Source organism: Pyrgilauda ruficollis, unplaced genomic scaffold, assembly GCF_017590135.1.
Source record: "Pyrgilauda ruficollis isolate IOZ18807 unplaced genomic scaffold, ASM1759013v1 scaffold204, whole genome shotgun sequence".
Lineage (NCBI taxonomy): Eukaryota > Metazoa > Chordata > Aves > Passeriformes > Passeridae > Pyrgilauda > Pyrgilauda ruficollis.
In genome coordinates this window covers 280,888-303,064 of record NW_024519652.1, presented here as the reverse complement: position 1 = coordinate 303,064, position 22,177 = coordinate 280,888, and the positions used below count along the sequence as shown (strand labels likewise).

The following is a 22,177-nucleotide window of genomic DNA, read 5'->3' as shown; positions in this document are numbered from 1 at the left end:
CTTATCCTGTCACTCATGATGGGGGGAAGAGAGTGACCCCTACCTCTCTGCAACCTCCAGTTAGGTAGTTACAGAAAGTGAGAAAATCTCTTCTGAGACTCCTTTTTTTCCAGGCTGAACACCTCAGGTTCCTTTAGCTGCTTCTCATCAGACTCATGCTCCAGATTTCCATGACCTGCTCCTCAGACAGCCTGGCTGCAGGTCCCCATTACAAGCTGCTGTCTTGGGAGCCTTAGTGGGAGCAGAAATCCTGCCATGGAGTTTGCACTTCAGTGGCAGAATGGGTCAGGCTCTGTCACACTGAATTTTGGCTACAATAGCAGCTGTTTCAACATGAAGCTCCTAATATTCACTTTCAAGTTCTTCTTACTATACCAATTATACCAGCGCTGTTCAGAGGGTAAGACGGTGAGATTACATTGACCTCCTGATTTGATGGTTATTTGACAAAGTCCTACATTTTAATTTGATTTCTTCCTTGTTCATCTGCCATAAATCACAGCTCTTCTGATGTTCCTGCATATCTTTGTTATCAGTGGTGCCTGTGGTGTGTCATGTGTGAAACGGCGGTGCTGACTCATCACCTCCACCTCGACAGGAACAGGAGATCCCGACTTGGTGTACAACCTTGCTAGGAAAGGCAGAATGTGTTAAATAACCTTTAAACCACACAACACGTTTAGATTTGGGTGGTTTTGTGCGCACGTTGCAAAGATGGGGGATGCCTTTCTGAACGCAGTGCTTCAGCGAGGGGCGACCGCGCATAGAGGCGTCCCCGTCCCTTGCAGACGCGGGCGGCGGAGTACGGGCGGCGGAGGCAGTACGGAGCCTTCGCGGAAGGTGATAGGTGGTACCCGAGCGGCCGAGGAGGGAACTGGAGCTGCTCCTGAGAGTCACCGAGGGCAGGGTAGAGTCGGTCCGCCTGCCCCGAGGCACGGCCGCACCGCCCAGGCGCCGCCGCCAGGGGTCCCCGCAGGCCGGGCGGCCGCACCGCCCGCTCGGGGGCGGGCCGGGCCATCAGCTGACCGGCCCCTCCGCACCGCTGCCGGAGCCGCCGCACATCAGTCGTTTTCCTCGGCAGTGGCACGGCTTCGAGGATTTATAGCTGGACCCCGTGGCGTCTCGCCGGACGGCATCCCTCCTTTCCCCCCGTTCCCAGCCGCCGCGATGCTGCCCTACTTAGCCGTCCTGCTGCTGGCCGCCGGCGCCGCCGGGGCTCTAGAGGTAAGTGGGGCAGGAAGCAGCGGGCGGGGGTTTCGCCGCCACCCTCCGAAGCTTTTGTCTGTCCGCAGCCGCCCCCGCGGCGTGGGCTTGGCCGCCGCAGGGCAGGCGAGGGTTGCTTTCCTAGTGGTGTTGCATCCCTATCTACCGCCGCTCTTCCTTCGTCGAACAATAGGAGCGGCGAGCCGGAGGGTGGCGGAGGCGTCAGGGAGGGATCGGGGCTAGGAACACCCGGGGCTGGCGCCCCCGGCCCCGCTGTGCGTGTCCGGCTGCCGGGGCGCTGCCCCGTACGCCAGGGGCGCCGGTTCTGCCTTGGGGTTGGCTCCGCCGGGGGCTCGGGAAAGGAAACTTTCCCCAGGAGCAGGCACGCCGCAGGCGGCTGGCCCCGTGGCGTACCCCGATGGGGCGGGGGCTAGGGGCGAGCAGCCGGGCTGCGAGCGGGGGACGCGAGGGCGTCTCCCCGGGAGGGAAGCGAAATCAGGCTGCGGAGCCGGTGGTACCCCCCACGGGGGGACCGGGCGGCGCAGGTGTGCGGGCCGGCGGCCAGAGCTCCCCGCACAGGCTGGTGCAGTGGCCCCGCGGGAAGGCGGTGCCTGGGGAGCGGTGGTCGGGGCCGGCCCGAGCCCCCCCGCGGGCCGGAGGCGCTGGAAGATGGCGCCTCTGCAGTGCAGCAGAGAGGAGGCGCCGACAGCCCGCGCCCCTCCGCCCGTGCCCGCCCTCTTTCCTTCCTTCCCCGGGGTGGCTCCGCCCGCCCCGGCCGGGAGGCACCTCCGCGGGTCACTACCTCTGGGTCGGGCGGGGGCTGGGGGTTCCCCGTGCCCACCCGTCTGGGGGTGTGCGTGCACCGCAGTCGCTGCGGGGTGGGCTGGCAGAAAGCTTGGATCCCAGAGGAGAAGTTAGCACGACTGGGTATCGGTTCTTCCTTCCCCCCCCGCCAGATCTCTAAAAAGGAGATGTGGGAGGGGTGAGTCACCTCGAGGTCTCCTTCGCTCTCTGCTTGCCATACTTCGGCCTGCAGACTTCGGCTTCTGTCCTCCTCCTGTGCCAATTCTCCCTTCTCCTAGGGTGCGGTCAAGGACTGGGTGGGGGTGAGATGGTTGACAGTATTTAGCCTGATCGTAGGGACGGATGCTCGCGGTCCCCGCCCCCCCTTCCCCAGGGCATGGGGATGTAGGTCTGTGGCTCGGGTGCCCTTCCCGGGAGGGACCCCTGTACGCCATGAATAAGAGGAGACAGCTTCATACCAGCTCTCCGTCCCTGCAGCCAAGGCTGCCAGCCACGGGCTCTTGCTTTGAGGCATGATCTTGCCAGCATTGAGAGGGATGTATCAATTTGATGAGTTCTGCAGATGCTCAGATGTTTGAAGCTTCCAGTTATAGCACTCGTTGGAGTTTAGTAGCTTCTTTCAGCCGTTTCTTGTCTGAATGTAACAGAAGGAAATGTCTGCTTTGGGTGTGTAGCTAAAGTAAAAAATGAGATTTTATGATTGACATATGCATCAAGATAGACCAAGAAGGATGGACTTTTTCTGTTTGCTCTTTGTGGCCCTGGCCTTAATGACAGATGTGTAGGTGTTGCCTCCGCGAAGGTGCTGTAAGAAAGGAGGCTTGAATTTTGTACCAGAACTGTTCAGGAGGACTGAACGTGTATGCTCAGAGACTTCTGCAGTGGTGTCTGCCTTAGTGATGGCCAGAATTTTGAGAGACATCCTCTGTCTGGAAACGTTTACTGAAATGGGCAGTGATGTTTCTGCAGCAGCTTTCTGTCTTCTGTCATTCCATATGCATGTTTGAGGCTTGACGTTTATTCCTTTTCTTTATGTTTGATGGTGAAGTAGGTTTTAACATCTGGTGATCTTGTGACAAGGTGTTTGTCAGTCTTGATTCTGTAAGGTTGATGTTTTGAGCAAGCCTCTTGTTTTTATAACGCTAAATATTTCATAATAGAAATGGTGTGTGTGCATGTTCTGCTCTTGAACTATCTTCTTATGCTAAAGGGTGAAATTTTTATGTTTGAATTAGATTTTCTGTAGATCTCTTTTCTGAAATGAAATGTTTATCCTCCTATTTTAACAAACACTTTCTGGAAAGCAGCAAATAATCTGTACTTTGTAGTGTACTTTTGCTTTTGGAAATGGTATGAGGAAGAGAAAAAGCAGGGCCAAAACAAATTCTCTTTATTTTACACGTGAAGAATTCCTTTCTAAAATTACAGGTAGATTAATAATGATTTAACATCTTAAAATGAAATATTCTGTAGTGCTGTCCTGGTGATGCCATAGTTGCTTACCATATTACTTTCTGATCCTCATGTGAATCATACTCATTGGCTGAGAGTTGTCATGGTTTGTGAAACTGCCATATTCTGCAGTAGCTATTTTTGCATTTAACGTTTTTCAGTAATTGTCTGATTTTAGTAGATAAATGCAACAGGCAGTAACTATTCTCATGAATTTTTGTGAATGATCCCAGTTTATAAATAATTTCCTCTCATTAGCACACTGAGGTTTCTGCTATGCCTGTTTTACTCCCTGCTCTCACTGCCTGTTTCTAAGCAAGACTCCTTTACCAGCTGACTGAAACGAAATTGTTAAGATATCAGTATCTCATAAACTGGCCCTCAGAAAAAAGACAAAAAGATGTTTCTTGACAGTGTTTTTCTTTAAACTGGGTAATGTATGTAGGTTCCTATTTTTGTTATTTTGGCTTTTTTTTTTTTTTTTTTTGTTTTTTAGGAGAAGACTCCAAATATTTGTTTCTTCATTATTTAGTTTCCTAGTAGATCTTTCAAGAAATGACATTTAAATGTGGGAGGGGGAGCAACACCTTTACTTTGCTTCTATTACAGACTTTCAGCTCCTCTTTCTGTTGATTCTGTCCCCAAATTTCCCTGGCCAAGGTTTGCATTTGTTGCAGGAACCCTTTTGCACTTTTATTTAAGATGCTGACATGGGGTGGGCGTCTGAGTGGGTACATAGGGCAGGCTCTCTGGGATCATCAGGATCCTTGGTGGTCAGGTGAACAAATGAGCGAAAAGAAAGAAGAAAAGAAAGAAAGGAAGCTTCTCGCTTGCTTTCTCATTTGTCTTTTGTTTGATTGATTGATGATTAACAGACAATTTTGAGACTTGCATGATCTTCAGATGCCTTTTCTGTGAAAAAAAAAAAATCAGCTGCTGTGCTGCTTCTTCACAAAACATGTATGAAAACCTGAGGAAGCTTACAAGATCTTCATGCTTTTAAATTTTAATTTTTTTTTTCCCCATGAGCTGTTTGTGTGACAGATGTAAGCCATCTCCTTTATTCATTTTTAATTGATCAGTGCTGAATTATAGGGCAAATCCACAAGAGGCATAGATCTCCTTTGGTTCTTCATGACTTGCGCTTTGCATATGTTGAGTAAACTGTGAAGGATAATAAGAAGTTTGATTTATAAGTTTTGTGAAGAAAAGGTATGACAATTTCTTTTAATTAGTAGTTCTTTTCCAAAACAAAGCGTAGCAAAATAGCTGAAGAGTATAGTAATTCTCTAATTGCTTGAAAAATTGACAGTTGCTTCTCTGAGTAGAATAATTATTTTTAGTGACTCAGTAAAATAATTAACACAAGCTGTTGGGTGTGGAGGCTTGGCCAAGAACTTGGTAGATAGCATCACCTGAAGGAGGTCTCTGGTTTGACCCTGTGCCCAAAGCAGACCAGGCTGCAGGGGCTTTCTGCAGTTGCATCTTGAAAATGGAGCTCTAAGGACAGAGCCTGTGCCACTTCTCTGGGTAGCCTGCCCCATCCACTGTTTGGTTGGTTCACCTGTGGTAGAATTCCCAGGCTTAACTGACATCCTTAGTCCTGAATACTCTGAATGATGTAATTTTGACATCTTCCAAAAAAGGTATGCAATTACCAGAAGTTGAAAAATTTGTGTTTTGGTTTAGTAAATAAAAATTATATTTGACAAATGTCCATGTATATATATATACATGTATGCATACATGTTGGGGTATCAGGGGACACAAGACAGACGATGGACTTTGGACCTGCTTAACCAAAGAGATTTGATAACAGGATGCCTTGTCAAAAGCAAACAGAACTTTGAAAATTAGACCTAGATTGCAACAAGATTCAATCAGACAGCTTTATCGGAAAAAGAAATCTCATTAAACTCTACAAGCAAGAGATGTTGTGATATGCATAAGTTTGTGTATGTGATTTTCACCTAATTATTGTAGTGCACATTACTAGTCTCCCTGATATAGTATATAAGTGTTTGTATCCCTCAATAAAATTGGATTCTGATCACCGAATCAGTCTCCCTGTCTCTCTCCATCGCCGACAATTGGTGTCTCCATGTGAGGAAATGAGCCGGCCTGACTGGCGACAGTCGGCGAGCTCCTGGAACTGATTGTGACGGTGAGAGAACCGTGTCTGAGCCCACAATCCCTGTCTGCTGTGACTGACAGGTGAGCCAGGGGAACTAAAAAAGGAACTAAAAATGGGAAAGGAAATGTCCAAAGAGAGAGACATCTATGAAACTGTTGCTGTTGAGTAAGAAATGGCACAGACTCAACGGAAGGCAGCAGCAGCTTTACTATGAAAATTCTCTCATTTTATAGACTGTTGCAATACAGACAGACTATATTGGTCAATCAATCAGTGATTGGCTAATTAACAAAAACACCTTTCTTATAAACAATCTTTGAGAAAAACCATGAAAACAGAGTAGGAAAACACCATCTGCAGGTTGTTTATAACAACAAGCTATCATCGTTTGTCTACAACTCTCTAAAATCTCACAAGTTGGCTGTGAGAAAACTTACCTGGTTTTCTTGCTCTGACCAGGCTGTCACATCCACATGAAACCATGCTCGTCTTTCCGGACAAGCATGACTCCCCCATCCTAAAGCATGACCTTAAGTCACTTTTACTCCCATCCTGGAGAATACTTTTTAAGTATTTTAAGTGTTAAAAAAGTGAGAGCGGCCATATGCTGCCAGCCCCCTGCCCTGCTGTCTCTCCTCACTCAGACTCTCCCTGCCCACTTGAAACTGGCGCCTCTTCTACTGAAGAGTGGCCACAGCCATCAACCTCACCCCTGCCCAGACAAAGGAGGGGAAGGCATCCTTTCTCACGGTTGTTAGCAATTTATATTGCTGACCGCTGCTCTAGCAGTGAGGAGGGGAAGCCTTTCGATCCAGGACTGATAGATTCAGATTATGAGACTGATCCATTCCCTTCTGACCCTCATGAAAAATGGATGCAGCTAAAGAAAAAGGCCCTTAAGGAGGGGACCCCCAAACTTGCGAGAAAGCTCAGCATTTGAAAAAAGATTGTTTAGAAAAGGGGGAGGCCAAATCCAAAACTCCTGCTATTTGCCCTCTGTGCCATAATCAATGTCGGTCCAAGTATGATTTTGAAGGCTGTCCGATATCAGGAAACCGGAGCTGAAGCATAGAGTGGCACCACGTGAAGACACAGATGCCCCAGCTGATGCCTCAGAGGGAGTACCACAAGCCTCAGCCCAGCTGCCGCCGCAAGCAGCCCTGGCCAGACCATCACCGACCAGCCACCCTATCACCAACCAGCCACACCAGCACAGGGATGGACCTGGCAACCTCCAACACAGTACTGTTACTTCATTCATCTGTTCATTTGATTGCCACAGGAGTTTTCAGATCACCTGGACAGTGTATGTATGCATACTTAGTTCCCCTGGAGTTACTGACTCTGACTCATGGCATGGACTCCCCTGCCGCCCTGTGTAGTGCCGGCCAGGAGCAATACAGCCCAATTTATAGGCTTTTCTGCAGCACCCCTACTGCATCCCCGATAGCAGAACAGAGGGAGGGGGGTTTTGGTTCCACAGGGGTCCTGCAGATTTTATGGACACAACTGTATTACATCTGAGCGTCCAACATGCCAATGCAAAGTGACTCTGAAAGGCAGACACGCTCCTAGGAGGACTCATTGATACAGGAGCCAATGTGACTGTTGTCTCAAGAAGCCAGTAGCCCAAGGATTGGCCATTAATGACTCAGGGACTCTCCAGCATGGCTGGAAGGAGCGAAAGCCTGCAAAGCCAACACTCGGTGCCAATAATGGGGCTTGATGGGCAGATCGCCATGGTTAAACTTACTGTGCTGTCTGTGCCCCTGGTTTTGTGGGGAAAGGAATGTGTTAACACAGTGGGGAATTTTTATGCATTCATATTTTGTGCAGGAGTCACTTGGGACTCTTGACACCCCCAAAATGGCCCCTGGCCTGAAGTGCCCCAGGTGCTTTCAACATTGGAAGGAGCAGCAGCTACCAAAGGGACACTTGATACAGATCTAAAGCTCTGAGGGACACCTAGCCCTGGTCAAACTGGTTATACTTTCCAGTTACTTGCGTTTTATTAACAAAATATTTTGTTGTGAATTTTTTGGTACAGCTATTTAATACCATAAAACTAAATATTTTTTTTTTTGTTTAAGCCTTCAGTGTTTATATCCCGTTACTCTTACTAAGCCAAACTTAAATCTATCCTACAACCAGTCTTTAAAGCTGCTGCAGGGGGTGTGGCCCTTCTGCCTGGCACCAGCCAGTGTTGAGATTTACCTTCTAATTTTAGTAACTTGTGATTTGTGAATTTTAACAGTTGTTTAATTGTTACTAGAACAATTCAAAGGTGTTGGTATAGAGGTGGTGTATTTTTACATACTAGTAACATAGCAAAACTACACAATTCAGTAAGAGGAATTAGGTAGTTTTCAATTCAAGATTCTTTAGCTCACATTCAAGACAAACCTTGAACTTTATCTGTAGTGATTTTTTGAGGCTTAACTCCACTGTCAAGTTTATTAAGTGCTTGCTTTTTACTCCATAGTTCTAACAAGGTATTTTTATTGTAAAGATTTCAGCATAGTTGTTTACTTGCATGTTGTTTATTTTTATGTTTAACTGTTATATGACAAATTTTCAGTAATCTTTTTGTAATAGTAGTTTAAATAAGTTAATTCTTGTTGATTTTTGTTTAGTGATGTTCAGCGATGTTAACTTTAAGTTCTTTTAGAGATTCTTTGTTAAGTTTTAGTGAAGTTGATTGTAAGCTCTGTTGAAATATACCTGTTTGAATGATAAGATATAATTCCTTTGATATACAAGTGAATGACATAAAGTGAGTGAACTTCTGTCAAAATTTGCTCATTTAAATTACAAGATAACACTATGTCGTTATAGAAATAAGAACAATTTTTGCTATTTTATTTTTTAAAAGTAACAGTTGTGAGCAAGAGTGAGTGCAAGGCAGATTCAGTTTAGATGCAATGTATATAATATAGAACAATAAAGTAATTATTTAGCCTTCTGATAAGACGGAGTCCTCCTTATCATTTTCTCTCCCCTTCGTCGGGGCTTGCCCGTGCTTCGATACGTGTATATATGTGTTAATTTTGATAATAATTGTATTGATCATGATACCTTTCAGTCTGTGCATAGATTAATTATTAAGGCCATTGAAAGAGTGGTTTTGGTTGAAAGGAAAGGGGGAGATGTTGGGATATTAGGGGACACAAGACAGATGATGGACTTTGGACCTTGTTTACAAGAGATTTGATAACAGGATGCCTTGGCAACAGCAAATGGAACTTGGAAAATTAGACCTAGATTGCAAGAAGATTCAATCAGACAGGTTTACTGGAAAATCTCATTAAACTCGGCAAGCAAGAGATGTTGTGATATGCATTAGTTTGTGTATGTGATTTTAACCTAATCATTGTAGTAAACATTACTAGGCTCCCTGAAGTAGTATGTAAGTGTTTGTATCCCACAATGAAATCAGATTCTGATCACCGAGTCAGTGTCCCTGTCTCTCTCCATCGCCAACACATACACATAATGCATTTAAACACCTTATCTATCAAGATAATGTGTGCAAATACATGTAACCCTGAACATTTTTGCATATATAATGTGTTAAATTTAACATTATTATATGTATACATTTGTATCCTATTAGTGCATAGAGTGTGTTAAATCAGCAGACATTTACATACCTCCTTACATCAAGGCAATGAAGAGATTAGGACTGCTACTGATAAAAAAGTAATTGGGTTTATATATCATAATAGGTTCATTCAAGTTGTTAGGTGAGATGTCTGGTGTGGTTTTAACAAGTCTTGAGCTGTGTTTTATTGGATTTAAATTCCAGGGACTTTGAAAAAATTCCTGTGGTATAAGAAGATTATAAGTAAAACAAATTGAAAAAATACCGAACGAGGACTTTATGTAAGCTTGGCTAGCTCTTAGAATGTGCTCTTGTGATGAGAGTTTACAACAGTTGCTGCCGGGCTGAGGAATGCCAGGAGCAATGTTGATAGCAGGCTTGAGCCTGGAATAATTTGGAGTCAAAGGACTCTTACAAGCAGTTAAACTTTCACTCAGACCTGTTTTTTGCTTAAAGCTGAATGCAGTCTGATGAGTCCTCATTCTCACAACCTGATCTGGAGTCTGCCTGCCGTCTCTTAACTCTCCTTCAACCTATAGCTGAGGTTTTGAAAACAAATTTTCTGCCCGCTTAGAAGATAATGAGCTAGCTGAGAATATCAGCCAGAAATGGCTGTGTGTCTTTGAGTCTTAAGCCCTTGAATAAGTCAGTTTCCACCCTTGATTTTAATGTGATACTGGTTCCGAAACCTAGGGGTTTTTTCTTCATTTGGACCAAAAAACTGTTATAGAGATACCTGATTTATTAAATCTTAACATAGATTCCAAAGCTCTCCAGATGCCTCCAGTCACCAAAAATATTTATCTTTCCACATGTGAATTTACTCACAGAACAAAAGAGAAACAAAACAGATGTGGATAATTGTTGTATCGTGCTTTAATGGCCTCTCTTAAAGTAGATCAATTTGAATTACAGCAAATTAGTTTCTATATCTATATATATGAATGCCACACCTCAAGCTCCTTGCTGTTTGGAGGATACAGGATTGTTTTGATTCTGCCCTTTCTAGCAAAACAATGATACAAGTAATTACAAACCAAAAATCGCATGTGATGGAAACTGAGGTAAGGGCCAGTACACTCTAAGGTTGTAATCAGTGCAGTAGCTTGCAAAACATGTTTTGCAGGTGACAAGCACGTGTTGGAGTGTGAAAGTAAAGACGTTCAAATACGTCATGTTTTTTAGAAGGGTGGAAAACTTTACACCAGCTACTGAGAGTAAGGACATCACTGTTCTGTGTTTGTGTGCTGCAGGTTTCTTGCCCTGGATTGATTAACAGGAACGGGGCTGAGCAGTTTCTTTACTGGAACTCCCAGTGGAACAACTTTGTGAGTGCTCTGACTTGTACATCTGGGGAGCATGACTTCTGGCTTTGTTTTCTTGATAGTCCTCCCAACAAGTTCAGGAGAACTTCATCATCTCTCGGAGATTGAATATTAAATGCTAAGTAAATACAGATTGAGGGTTTCCAAAAGAAGTAAAGCTTCTGTCCAAGTGATGGCATTCCGTTCATTAAAACACCTTATGTATCAAGATAATGTATGCAAATATATTTAACCCCTGAACATATTTGCATATCTATTGTGTTACTTTTAACATTACTATATGTATACATCTGTATATCATTCAAATGTAACTACCATGGGACAGCCAAGTTTAAAGAGGAGCACATGAGGCAGGGTGCTTTGTGGTTTTGCAGTCCAGCTGTTCTTTCCAGACAGTAGTTTACCACTGGTTGGCAACTGAGCTCACTCAGGACCTGGCTGCAAAGAGCTGCTTCTGCAGTGGCCACCTCTCTGTAAGTGCTCTGTGACCCCTCTCTAGGCTGGTTTTACAGTTTGTGCTGTGCTGAAAAGATTGAGCTGGACATTTTTTGGTAGGTGGTAATCTTCTGGCAAACATTTCAGAGACCTGAGTTGGAAACTGGCCACCAGCAGTCAGGCTGGTTCATCTAAAAGAGCAGGCAGCTTCTTTGGGGAAGAGAGCAGCCTCCAAAACCACATTTATGGAAGTTTGTGCAATCACATTTAATTAAGGTGTTGGCTCCTTTGCCTCCCTCTGGTGACTTGCAGTAGGGTATAAAAGTTTTTCCACATATCACCCCTCTTGAATGTCTGGTTGTTAAAACTTAGTGTCAAGTCACTGCAAAAAGGCAGAAATCTCCAAGGAAGTGCATTCAGGGATGGATGACTCCACTCATTTCCCACTGACCCATTTGTAGCTAATCCAGGTAGGAATTCTCTGTTCTTCATCTGGTCTCATAATTCCGTAGAGCAGAGTTTACTTGTTCAAGCACAGCAGGTAGCATATGACAGGAATGGGGCAAAACTGGTTTTGCCTGTTAGTAAAAACATTTAACAGCTTTTCAGAGCAGGCTACCACAGTGATCCAGTACAAGAATTTGTGTGATTTACAAAATCATTTTGGATTACAATTAATCAAAGAAAGCACAGGTTTAATAGGTGTTCAGGATGGAGGAGGTTGGGAAACTTTGCTGTATTTTTGTGGAACTGTATTAATACTGGACTTCAAAGTTTCTGAAACTATGAAACAGGAATACAGCTTAAATTTGGGTAATACAGTTAATTGATTCCAGTAGAGTTGAAGTATACCGTTAACTTGTGGTGAAAGTGAAAATTGCCACCTCATCCACCTCCAACAGTTAGAATTAGTGTCCAATGGACACACACATTAAAAACCATAGAGATGGGGGCAGGAGTGGAGTTGTTTCCAGTCTCCATGTCATACTATTGCATTGTCTTTGTGCCTGCAGCAAATCTTCTCTTACCTTTTCAGCACAGGAAAAAGTAGAGATTGCTTGTTCTGAAGATTTAACCCTGTAAAATTGATTTTTCTCTTAGTTACGGTCTCTGGAAAGGGGAGAGGGTTTTTTCCCCCTGTGCTTTGTGGGTATCTTTGTTAATAAACAGTTCTACTTTTTTTTTTCACTTTCATCCCCTGATATCGATTTCTCTCATTGTCAGAAGAAAAGGGAGTTATTTATGCCCTTTCTCCTTAGAGGAAATGCTCATTCCAGGGTGCTTTCTCCTGGAGTTTGTCTCCAAAACTGAGGCAGTAGTTATAATACAAATGCTAAACTGTGTACAGAACTGCCATAGGCAGTGGCAAAAATACTGGAGGTCAAGGCTCAGGCCGTAAAAATTGGGACTGACGTAGGTTGCTTGTCTCATTTGAAGCATCCATTTTTATTTGAGCGAGGCTGGACATGCTTGAATATCAGTGCATGCGTAAATGTTTGTAATATGTTTTAAGGAAATTGTATCTCTTAACTGATAAGATGAAGAAAGTTTTAGTTAATCTGTCACTGGAAAGAAAACTTCGAAGTAACAAAAAGCTGTTATGTACTCCTTTTATGAGCAGAGAGAGAAAATGTGACTTATAAAGCGCTGTTGAATTGTGGGGCTCAATAGCAGTGGATGGAAGCCTTGAGTTTTCTGTTGTTGCTGTCAAACAGCGTTTGACACTGAGTGTGATAGTCAAGTGACTGCCCCCTTTTTAAGAGGGGATGTTGGGGCCTCGAGCCTGTGTTGACAGTAAGCCATCATCTCTGAGAAGGGCATAGGGAACAGAGAGCTGGGGCAACAATTGGTGTCTCTGATGGATAGAAGTCATTTAAAACCAAAAAAATTAATTCCAACTCTGGAGGTTAAACCAGGTGAGAAGAGCAATCTGATTTATCAGAATGAAGACTCTGAAAAGTGCCTCATTTGCCTCCTCAAAGAAGAAATACCAGGCGAGGAAAGACATGCCAAGTATCCTATCTAAAAGGCTTTGCAGGTGGAAACTGGGGACATGTTTTTGGCAGTAGAGGCTTGGGACAAGCTGAAAAGATAAACAGACTGTTTTGCCTTCAGATGTGAAGACTGCAGAGCTAATTTTCCAAGGAGGTGAATACAAGATGGCTTCATCGTTGTAAAGAGGAGAAATGTAATAATAACCTGTAATGTGGAAGAGGCTAGATCAAATTTCTCTGTTCTAATAATGGAATTTGAATTCTCTTTGCACCAGCAACTCCCAATACTCCCAAAGCCTTAACCACGCACCCTGAGAGGAGTACACTAGTGTCTGGTCATGCCATATTTTGTAGACAATAAGACTGGTTGCAAATACAATATAAATTATCTTGTTATTGATTTCAGGATATGAGATTTGCTACTATCAAAACATAATTAAGCCTTATACTTGATGGTTTTATTTTTTAAGCCTGTTGTGAGCAAGTGTTTTCTTTGAAAAACTGGCTGTTGTAGTTTGGGATTTCATAGATAAAAATGCAATAACATTTGCAGAACTAATAAAGGAGACAGTTGGAAAGTGTTTCTTCTTGGTGTTGAATTGTGATGAAAAGTGAGTGATAAGTTTTTTGAGCCCTTTGAAAGATTTTATTTCAGCAGGACTGGTAAAAAACTAAAGATCCTGGATGCTGTTGGGTATGCTGAGCAAGTTTGCACTGTATCTGCTTGTAGTTGTCTTTGCTCCATGCATTCAGCCCTTCTCCTTGGCTCTTCAAAACAGAAATTTTCAAGAAGGAAAGAAACCGTTTTTAAGAAATTGGTTCACATCAACAGATGAGGAGTATTTAATGCATTTTCGCATCTTCTCAGTTTTAGATGATTGAGTCTGCAGAGAAAAAAAAAACCCTTGTGAGGAAGATCACTAAATGATGTAGCTAGGAGCAATAGCTCCTGTGTTCCTGTGTCAGCTGAGGCTGGTGTACAAGGCCACAGGAGCCTTAGGGGCAATACTGTGTTTAACCTGGAGCACAGGCTTTGTTTATCCATTACTTACTGCTTTTTAATTCCAGAGAATAGTTCCAGAGAAATCTGCAAGTTAAATTTTGGTGTAATACCATTGCCTTGGCTGCCATCAGATGCCCCTACTCTTTCCCTGGAATTAGGCTTCTGGCAAGGTATAAGCTTGTCCAGGGGGCTGAAAGAAAACTGAAGTAATTCGATGTCAGCACCACTCCATCAGAGTATCATTTGTTTTGTTTGTATTGTGCTTGTCCAGAGTCTTAAGATTTGCTTGGAATTCTTGTCTTTATTTTGCCTTTTGCACAAGTGTGGGTGGGGAGACCTCCCAGGATCTCCATCCTCTTGCCAAGCTCTGTGGTTCTGGTGCTGCTCCCCTGAGTTCTCCTGCCTGTCTGGGCTGATGGGTTGCCAGGATCCATCACACCGGGTCCAGAGGGGCTTGTGAGTGTCTTCTACGCCAATGAAAAATCCTGTTCTCACTTATTGTGCAGTCAGTAAACTCATAAGTCTTGTGAGATTTGTTTTCATTTTAGTGTTGTCCTTTTTGGTGTTCAGCTAATTCTATCTTGCTCTAACAGTTTTAATTCTTATTTTAGGAGCAACAATGCAATTTCAGGTTCATTTAGGAAAAAAAATCAACAACACCACTCCCACCCCCACTTTTCACTCTAGCCATCTTTGAGAAACATTGTGTCACTGGTTTTTGTGACTGTTGACTCTTAACTCTGTTTTCTGTCGCCCAAAGACTGCTTTTGGTCATGTGAGGAGTCAAATTGCTGATCTGGCTGAAGGTGATCTTCAAGGGTAGGAAAATGGAAGATTTTACTTGCTGCTCTGTGGCAGGTGTTGTAAGAACCAGATTTGAATAGTTTTCCCAAGTTGATGGGGAAGAAGCAATAAGCAACTTACTGTGCATCTTTGGAAAGCTAGTGATTATCTTGTAAGAATCAAGGGGAAGAATAGAGTGAAAGCCTTATAATTACAAATAAATCTTTATGTGGTTTAGCATTTCCTAATTAAAAACCCTAGAGATTTTGGGCATGTGTACCTTGCAGATTCATCCTTTGGCTTTATTTTTATGAACAGTATATGTCATAGGATACCAAGTTTTCTTCCTAAGTCAGGTGGTACAGAAATCTAGAACTGATGTGATTTTTTTTGAGTCAAAGTATTCAGAAAAGAAAGGGGGAGTATGTTGAAGTCATGTTCCTATGACTTCAGTTACATATTGTTAATGGATATCAAATACCAAGCCCTGGGATTGACTGACAGGGGCTTCTCCCAATCAGATCTTTTATGAAGCTGCAAGCACTTCACTGGCCAGACCCTGAGGGGGCATGGAGTTCAGACCAATGAGAATATCCAGACTGAGTCTTTCAAAATGCCCTTTATGAGGGGGGCGTGGAAAATAAATCTCCCTGTTGCCACATAAATGTCTGGGGGTGAGTTGTGTCTTTGTCTCCTTGCCCCTCACCCCCCCACCTGCAACCTAACAACATATCATAAAAAGCATGTAAAAATTCCATTGGAAAGTGTCTCAATATTTTCAGACCTATGCAGCCAAATCACTTAAGGGCATCTAAATTGCTCTGGTGTTAAAAACGTAGAAGGCTTTGAATTTAGTGGGCCACAGCCCCCCTGTTGTTCTGCTTGTGCTTTGAAAGGAGAAGGTGCAGCTGGGTAAGAAGAGCATGCAGGCAGTAGTGCCCTGCCTGCCTTCTTGGGATGTGGCTCTTGAAGTCTATAGGAGATGCTGTGCTACGTGTGAATTTTATATTTTCCTTTATGGAAGTGGAGAGGTCACAGCTTTCAGGAGAAATTCCTTTAAAATAATGTTTATTGTTTCTGTGTTACTTTGGAGATTTTATTTAAATTGTATGTAGGGACGAGGTGGGTGTCACTAACTGCACATGGGGAATTCTGACTACACAGGTATGTCTTTCAGAGGTTTCATTTTAGTCATTAAGGGAGTATCAAGGCCAGAAGATTAAAAGAATGTAGAAGTGAAATAGGAGTAAACTAAGCAGAGTTAAACTAAAATGATACGTGTCTTTTTAAATATAATTGTTCAGATATGTGCTGGTGGTTTGTTTTAGTCTGCTTTGAAACTTTCTCTTTGTTATGTATTGTCTCAGACCTCAAATGATGCTTAGTTTCTTGATTAAAAAAAAAAACAACCGTACAGTTTTGGTAGGCTTTTTTTTTGTTTGGGTGTAGTGTTTTCTTTTTTGGAGTGGTTTTGTTTGTATGTTTCTGTTTTTATTTTTACTTTTACAGAATCTTGGTAGCTCCCTCTTAAAGATACTTGAAAAGTGTTCTTGAAACTTCCCGTACCGAGTCTCCCATCTTTTGGTGCCCAGAATAGTAACTGTTGGTCTTTTTGCTTTTGGTATTAGTGGGTTTATGTACAATATGGTTATGAATTTGTGCTTGAAGTCAATAAGGCAGTTCTGCTTCTTGTGTTGTTTTGATTAGGTGCTCAGAAATGCTTATCATAATTGCTGGATCACTGGCACTCACAGCACACAGCTGGGGTTTTTAGGAAAGTGCTCATGTAGAGCATACCATAGGAGTCTTTGAATTTTTTTTTTGACATAGCTAAAAATGCAGTGTTAACGAAAGAGAGATTGTAATTTAGAATAAGAGTGCTTCATCTCAGTGTCCCCTCAATTTTCAGTAAACCTTTTAGTTTTGTAATTGGTTTCCTTGCTAATGCAAGGGATAGTATGACTTGTGTGAAGAAACATTTGGTATACATACAGGTTTATTTCTTTTTAATAAAAATACATGCTTTTAATAAAAATGCAGTAATGGTTACTGGTTTTTTTTTTTTTTTGTTCGTTTTTGTGCATGTAGGTTGCTAGATCCATATAATACATAAATCCCTAACACCTTCCTGCCACTGACACATTTAATAGTTGGAGTTATCTGCAGAACTAATTGTGAGTTAGGAAATGGGTTTGGTTGCCTGAAATTGTTTGAAATATATGTAGCCCAGTTGTACTTGAAGGTACACATACAGCAAATACTTTATTAATGCTGGCTTAGCAGACACACCCATGTCTCTGTGTGGATTTCTCTCTCTTCCCAGTTAATGACGGGAGGTGATAAGAAAGGTGAATTAAAATTACATGCTTTGCTTGCAATGATTATCCCTAGATAAGGTGATGCTTCCTAAGTGCCCCCGTTGGCTTTGATGGTGGAAAGTCTTACAGACTCATGTTTGGTCTTATGCCTGATGTGTCCCCTACGTCATCACTGCTGTGACCCCCACCTCTGCTTATTGGTCTCTGCCACCCTGCCCTCATCCTTGAAGCTGCAGTGCCAGACACAGGGTTCAGCTGCATGTGATGGTTCTCTTCCAGAAGCACCTCTTCCGAGTCCTCTGCTTGGATGGTGTTTGCCATCCTGCTTTAAGTTTTGGTTTACGATACCATGTGGGTTGTTTTCCCTCTGTGTGCAAGATTTTTTTTCTGATTATTTTTCTATACAGATTGTATGTGCAAGATTATTTTTCTATACAGATTATTTTTCTGAGATGTCAGAAGGAAACCATTTTCTCTGAATGAAACTTAGCTCTTGAGATGATATTTTGGAATGGGGGGAGAAAGTATGTACTAATGTCCTTGTCTCCTAGTGAAGTCATGGCAGACCAAAGAGCATAGGCTCTGGGAAGTTGTGGCAGCAGCTCTGGCCACAGAGAGCAACAGATGACTTTTGCAGACATTTTCCTGGGGAAGGCTGTGAGAAGATCAGAGAATAGAATGAGAAACAATTCTTATCTCCACTTGCTGCATCTGTTGTTGTGCACATGTGGAATGTGTTATGGAGATTGGTTTACCAAAGGGTGATTTCTTAATTGGACACTGGTGTTTGGATGGATTGACCAATTAGGTCAAAGCTGTAACAGACTGTCTGTAAGGGTTATGAGTCCCTTAATAAGTATAGTATAATATAATATAATAGAATAAACCAATTGATCTGCCTTCTGCAATTACAGAGTCAGTGCTAATTATTACCTGGCTGGGGGCCTGTGGTGACAGGAAGTCACTACAGTTCTCCGATTAGCCACATCTTTTTGTCAGCTTCTTCTTACCTTTATGAAGTGAGACACTTGTTTTGAGCAGTTACGGCTTTGAGAGATATACCCCCACCTCTGTCCTGGAACTGATACCTGTTCTGAATGAGTTTATGCTTCAAGTCAGTGATGGTTGGTCTTCCAGTGGGTTCAGTAGGTCAGTGGACTATGTCTAGTAACTGCTAAAGTGAGTGAGGAAAAAAGACCAGCTTAAAAAAGCCTAGCCTTTCTGGGCTAGGATGTACATTTTGTACACCTGTTTTTAGAACCTCTTGGAATGTGAACTGAACAGTCATGCTGAGCCTTGTTTGGCTGTGTGGCATGTGCTACTATCAGTTGATAAATCCCAGTGAAAAAGCCTGTTAAGCTTTGAAGGGGGAAAATATCACAATGAAGCCTTGGAGGGGAAGACAGCACAGTGAACACAGCAGATGGAATAGGTTGATGTTGTGGTACAGGGAGGATTGGTACAGCACTTTGGTTTCAAGAAACTGTTGCAGCCTTACCTTGAGTCCTGTGTTCAGCTTTGGGCACCCCAATATAAGAAAGATCTAAAGCTGTTTGAGAGAATCCAAAGGGTTGTGAAGATGGTGAAGGGCCTGGAGAGAAAACCATAGAAATAGCTGAGAGCACTTAATCTGTTCAGCCTGGAGAAGAAGAGACTGAGCAGAGGCCTCACTGCAGTCAACAGCTTCCTCAGGAGGGGAAGATCACCCCATGACACGTCCCGAGGGAATGGCTGGAGTTTCAAGAGAAGTTTCATTTGGATATTAACAAAAGGTTTTTTCACCCAGAGCTGGTTGGGCATTGGAACACACTCACCAAGAAAGTGGTCATTGCCCCAAGGCTGCTGTTCAAGAAGCATTTGGACAATGCTCTTGAGCACACGCTAAGCTTATTCGGGATGTTCTGTGCAGGAACGGTAGTTGGACTTTGATGATTCTATTATTTGGTGTTTCCTTTTGATTAAAGTTGGTTGCTTTATGCTGTGCCTATACTGGCATTTCTATTCAAATCACAAGCACGTGTGAGGAGAAGGTGCTGTTGTGGTGGTGCATTGGGCTTTAGCTGTACTGCAGAGTGCTTGGAATGACATTTTCCACAGTGGAACTCAGCTAGATAATGTTCTCTAGGAATGCATCTGAAACATGCTGGCCTCTCACAGGTGCTAACGGCACATAACTGGACCAATCCTGATTGGAAATGAAGCTCACTGAGAACTGGTGGTTCTGCTTTGCATGTCCTCTCCATTTCTAATGCAGTTGTAGCTGCAGAGGTGGTGGGAGAGCCAATGGCTAACAGCTGTGACAGCTTGTAGGGGTACTCTGTTTATCTAGGGTAGTGTACCTGCAACACTGTAGTCAGAAGTGCAACAGTGAATGCTAAAAGAAAAATGTGAGTATCAAACTCCTTGGGAAATTTCTTTTTGATGGGTTGGTTATTGTAAGGAGGTGCTGGCTCTCCTGTTTCAGTGTTACCTGTCTAATAAAGGCACTGGGTATGCTGTCACCATGGTCAGAACCTGTGGTTAGACACCACTGGCCTTGTGCTAAGGCTCCAAATAAAGGGGTGAGGATATAAATAGTGTTTGCACAGAGAGACGTTCAGCTTGAAGAGAGTGTTGGTTTTCTTTTTTTTTTTTCATCACTCCTCTTTTTTTAGGGGCGGATGGTATGCAGCCATTTGGGGAAGCCTGACTAAAGCAATCCATATCTCTTACAAAGCACTTAGTGACTCCTCTGTATAATTTGGGCATGGTCACATCCGCTGTTGTGAATGGAAATGTGCTAAGCTGGGCAGTGTGTGTGTCTGGGACCCAGGCTCCCCAGGCATCCCTTCTGAGCCTCAGGGCGTTTGAGACTGGTTGGTGCTTAAAGGAGCAATGCAAGAGGAAGGAACAGTTTCCTGCTTTGGGGTATCTCTCGCATTCTCTTCTGGCTGTGAAGTGGGTGTTTTAAGGATGTGGTTTGTGTGTAATGGTTGAATGTAGGCTATAGCTGGCAAAGATTGATGCCTAACCTGCATCTCTGTGTGTGATTTTGATTGGATTTTTGTTTCTGTTGTTTGTTTGGTGGTTTTTTGGTTGTTTTTTTTTTTTTTTTTTTTTTTTGTTTTTTTTTGTTTTTTTTTTTTTTTTGTTTTGTTTTTTTTTGGTTTTTTTTGTTTTTTTGGTGGTTGTTGTTTTTTTCCTAGGTGCTGAGTACTGAGAATCTAATGAAATTCAGAGAAATTATTACTTCAGACATGGAGAGTAGGTCAAATTTTCTTGTGTGGTTTGTTTTTGGTGAAGATACTGAACAGCTTTATAGATGTCAAAATAAAATGACCTTTGCTGAAAGGTGTAATGATCATAAAGTCTAAATATGAAATAGGTGAAATAATACAAGTCTGAAATGGCACTGCAGGCTGTTGAGGTAGCAGACTATGTGTGCTTGTGTGTTGTGTATGCATGTTAAAGATAACTAATGCTACTTATGATTAGCTGTATAATGCCTATCTGAGGAGAGAGTCAGATGGACGGGGTTCATTAGTACCTCTGAATTTGTATTTGCTTGAGTAGAAAGTGTAAGCTTGGGGTTGTCTTAGACTGCCTTCCCTTTTAATAGATAGTGTATTAAATTAATCCCACTAATATTATGCTAAAGTTTACCTCTAGAGTAGCAGAATTAAAGGTGGTGTGTAGCAGGTTGGGCAATACTGAAGTCTGACTTTATTTCCTTTGATTGTGTCTGCACAAGCAAATGTAATGTCAGCTCCCTGGCATCAAGCAAAATCACAGTAGTGACAGTGCATGTGTAGGGTTGAACACTCCAGCTCCTGGTGATAAACCAAACAAAACCATCTCTAAAAAATGGCAATGTTACACAATTAGAGGAACAAATAGAACCCACTCTGACACTTTTATATAGGTCAGTAAAGATTTCAAAGAATGTATCTGTGTTTTCATGCTCTTTTGCTGAAAGTTGTGATGCTGATAAATTACTTTATTATCCAGTACTATGCTGTTCATTCTTCCTCACTGAGCACCTGAATTATTTTTCAACTTTCATCTTTTATTTCTTGCTAAGAATAATACAGTTAGGTTTAGCAACAGAGTTCAGATGTTATGCTTGAGTTGAGGTAGTTCTTAATATTTTTTATAAGAAACACCTATTTATAATTAATTTGTGGTCAAATACTCAGATGACTTGAAGAAATGATCTAGCATCATGTATTTTTCAGTATTTTTATCAGACTAATTTAAATGCTACTCATCTATTCTTATATTTTTCTTAAACTAACAATCTGTTAAGAGTTCCCAGCTATTATTTTTTTCTTAGATTTGATTAATTAAAATAAGAATTAAGAAGAAATATAACTATCATAGTTTCAGTAATTTCAAAAAACTTTTACTGAGCAGCTCACTTGTGGCCCTGTATTAGAAGTGTTCTTTAACATTACATAAAAAATTTTACCATCTTGGAAAGAGAAGTTTGGACAGAACTGCAATGTCTTCTTTCAGCTACTGCTGTAGGTATTTCCCAATGTGACTCTTGGAAGTGCAAAAATAATCAAGGTATGCAATAAATAAAGAGAAAACCATGGTCAGTTATTGTCATATAGGTGATAGTCCTGGTTTGATGTTTCACTGGTATGATCATATTTTTTTGTTTACCTGGAGAGCTTCACTTTTTAGTCTGCTGGGAATAAAGAATAAACGTGCATTATGTGGGATACTGTTCTCTCAGTGCAGGGTATTTCTCTGCTGATAGTCTATTGAGTTAACTGATGGTGTAATATTTTACAACAGTGAAATTAAATGAATGCCAATTACAAATCTGGTTCTGCAGATGAAGTAACTAACCATGTGTAATTGAAGCAAATACTATGTTGACTATGCATTTTGCATATCTTGAAGCTGAATGTACTTAGAGAAGCAGTGATTGTGTACATGCACTTCTCTAGCCACTGCAGCACTGATTTCCAGCATGTCTTCCTCAGTCATTTTTGTAGCTGGAAGAGATACTCTGTCTTACCTGTAATTGCGAATAAGTCATGCTGACAGAGATGCCACAGGACAGGGCTCTCTGTGTGTCAGGGCCTTAGAAGCAAGAAAAGGTTTCAGCAGTAAGGATATGAGGAGGAGCAGCTGG

At 42.4% G+C, this 22,177-nt stretch overlaps 1 protein-coding gene across 4 annotated transcripts in view; it reads left to right on the top strand.

Moving 5' to 3' along the window:
- The first annotated feature begins 979 nt into the window (after positions 1-979).
- Positions 980-22,177, top strand: part of LOC121353422 (amyloid beta precursor protein) — a 207,373-nt gene continuing 186,175 nt past the window's right edge. For all 4 annotated transcript variants that reach the window (XM_041467270.1, XM_041467269.1, XM_041467268.1 and 1 more), the window contains exon 1: positions 980-1,224. In XM_041467270.1, the coding sequence (XP_041323204.1) occupies positions 1,168-1,224 (57 nt within the window). In that variant the 5' untranslated portion in view covers positions 980-1,167. The remainder of the gene's footprint in view (positions 1,225-22,177) is intronic.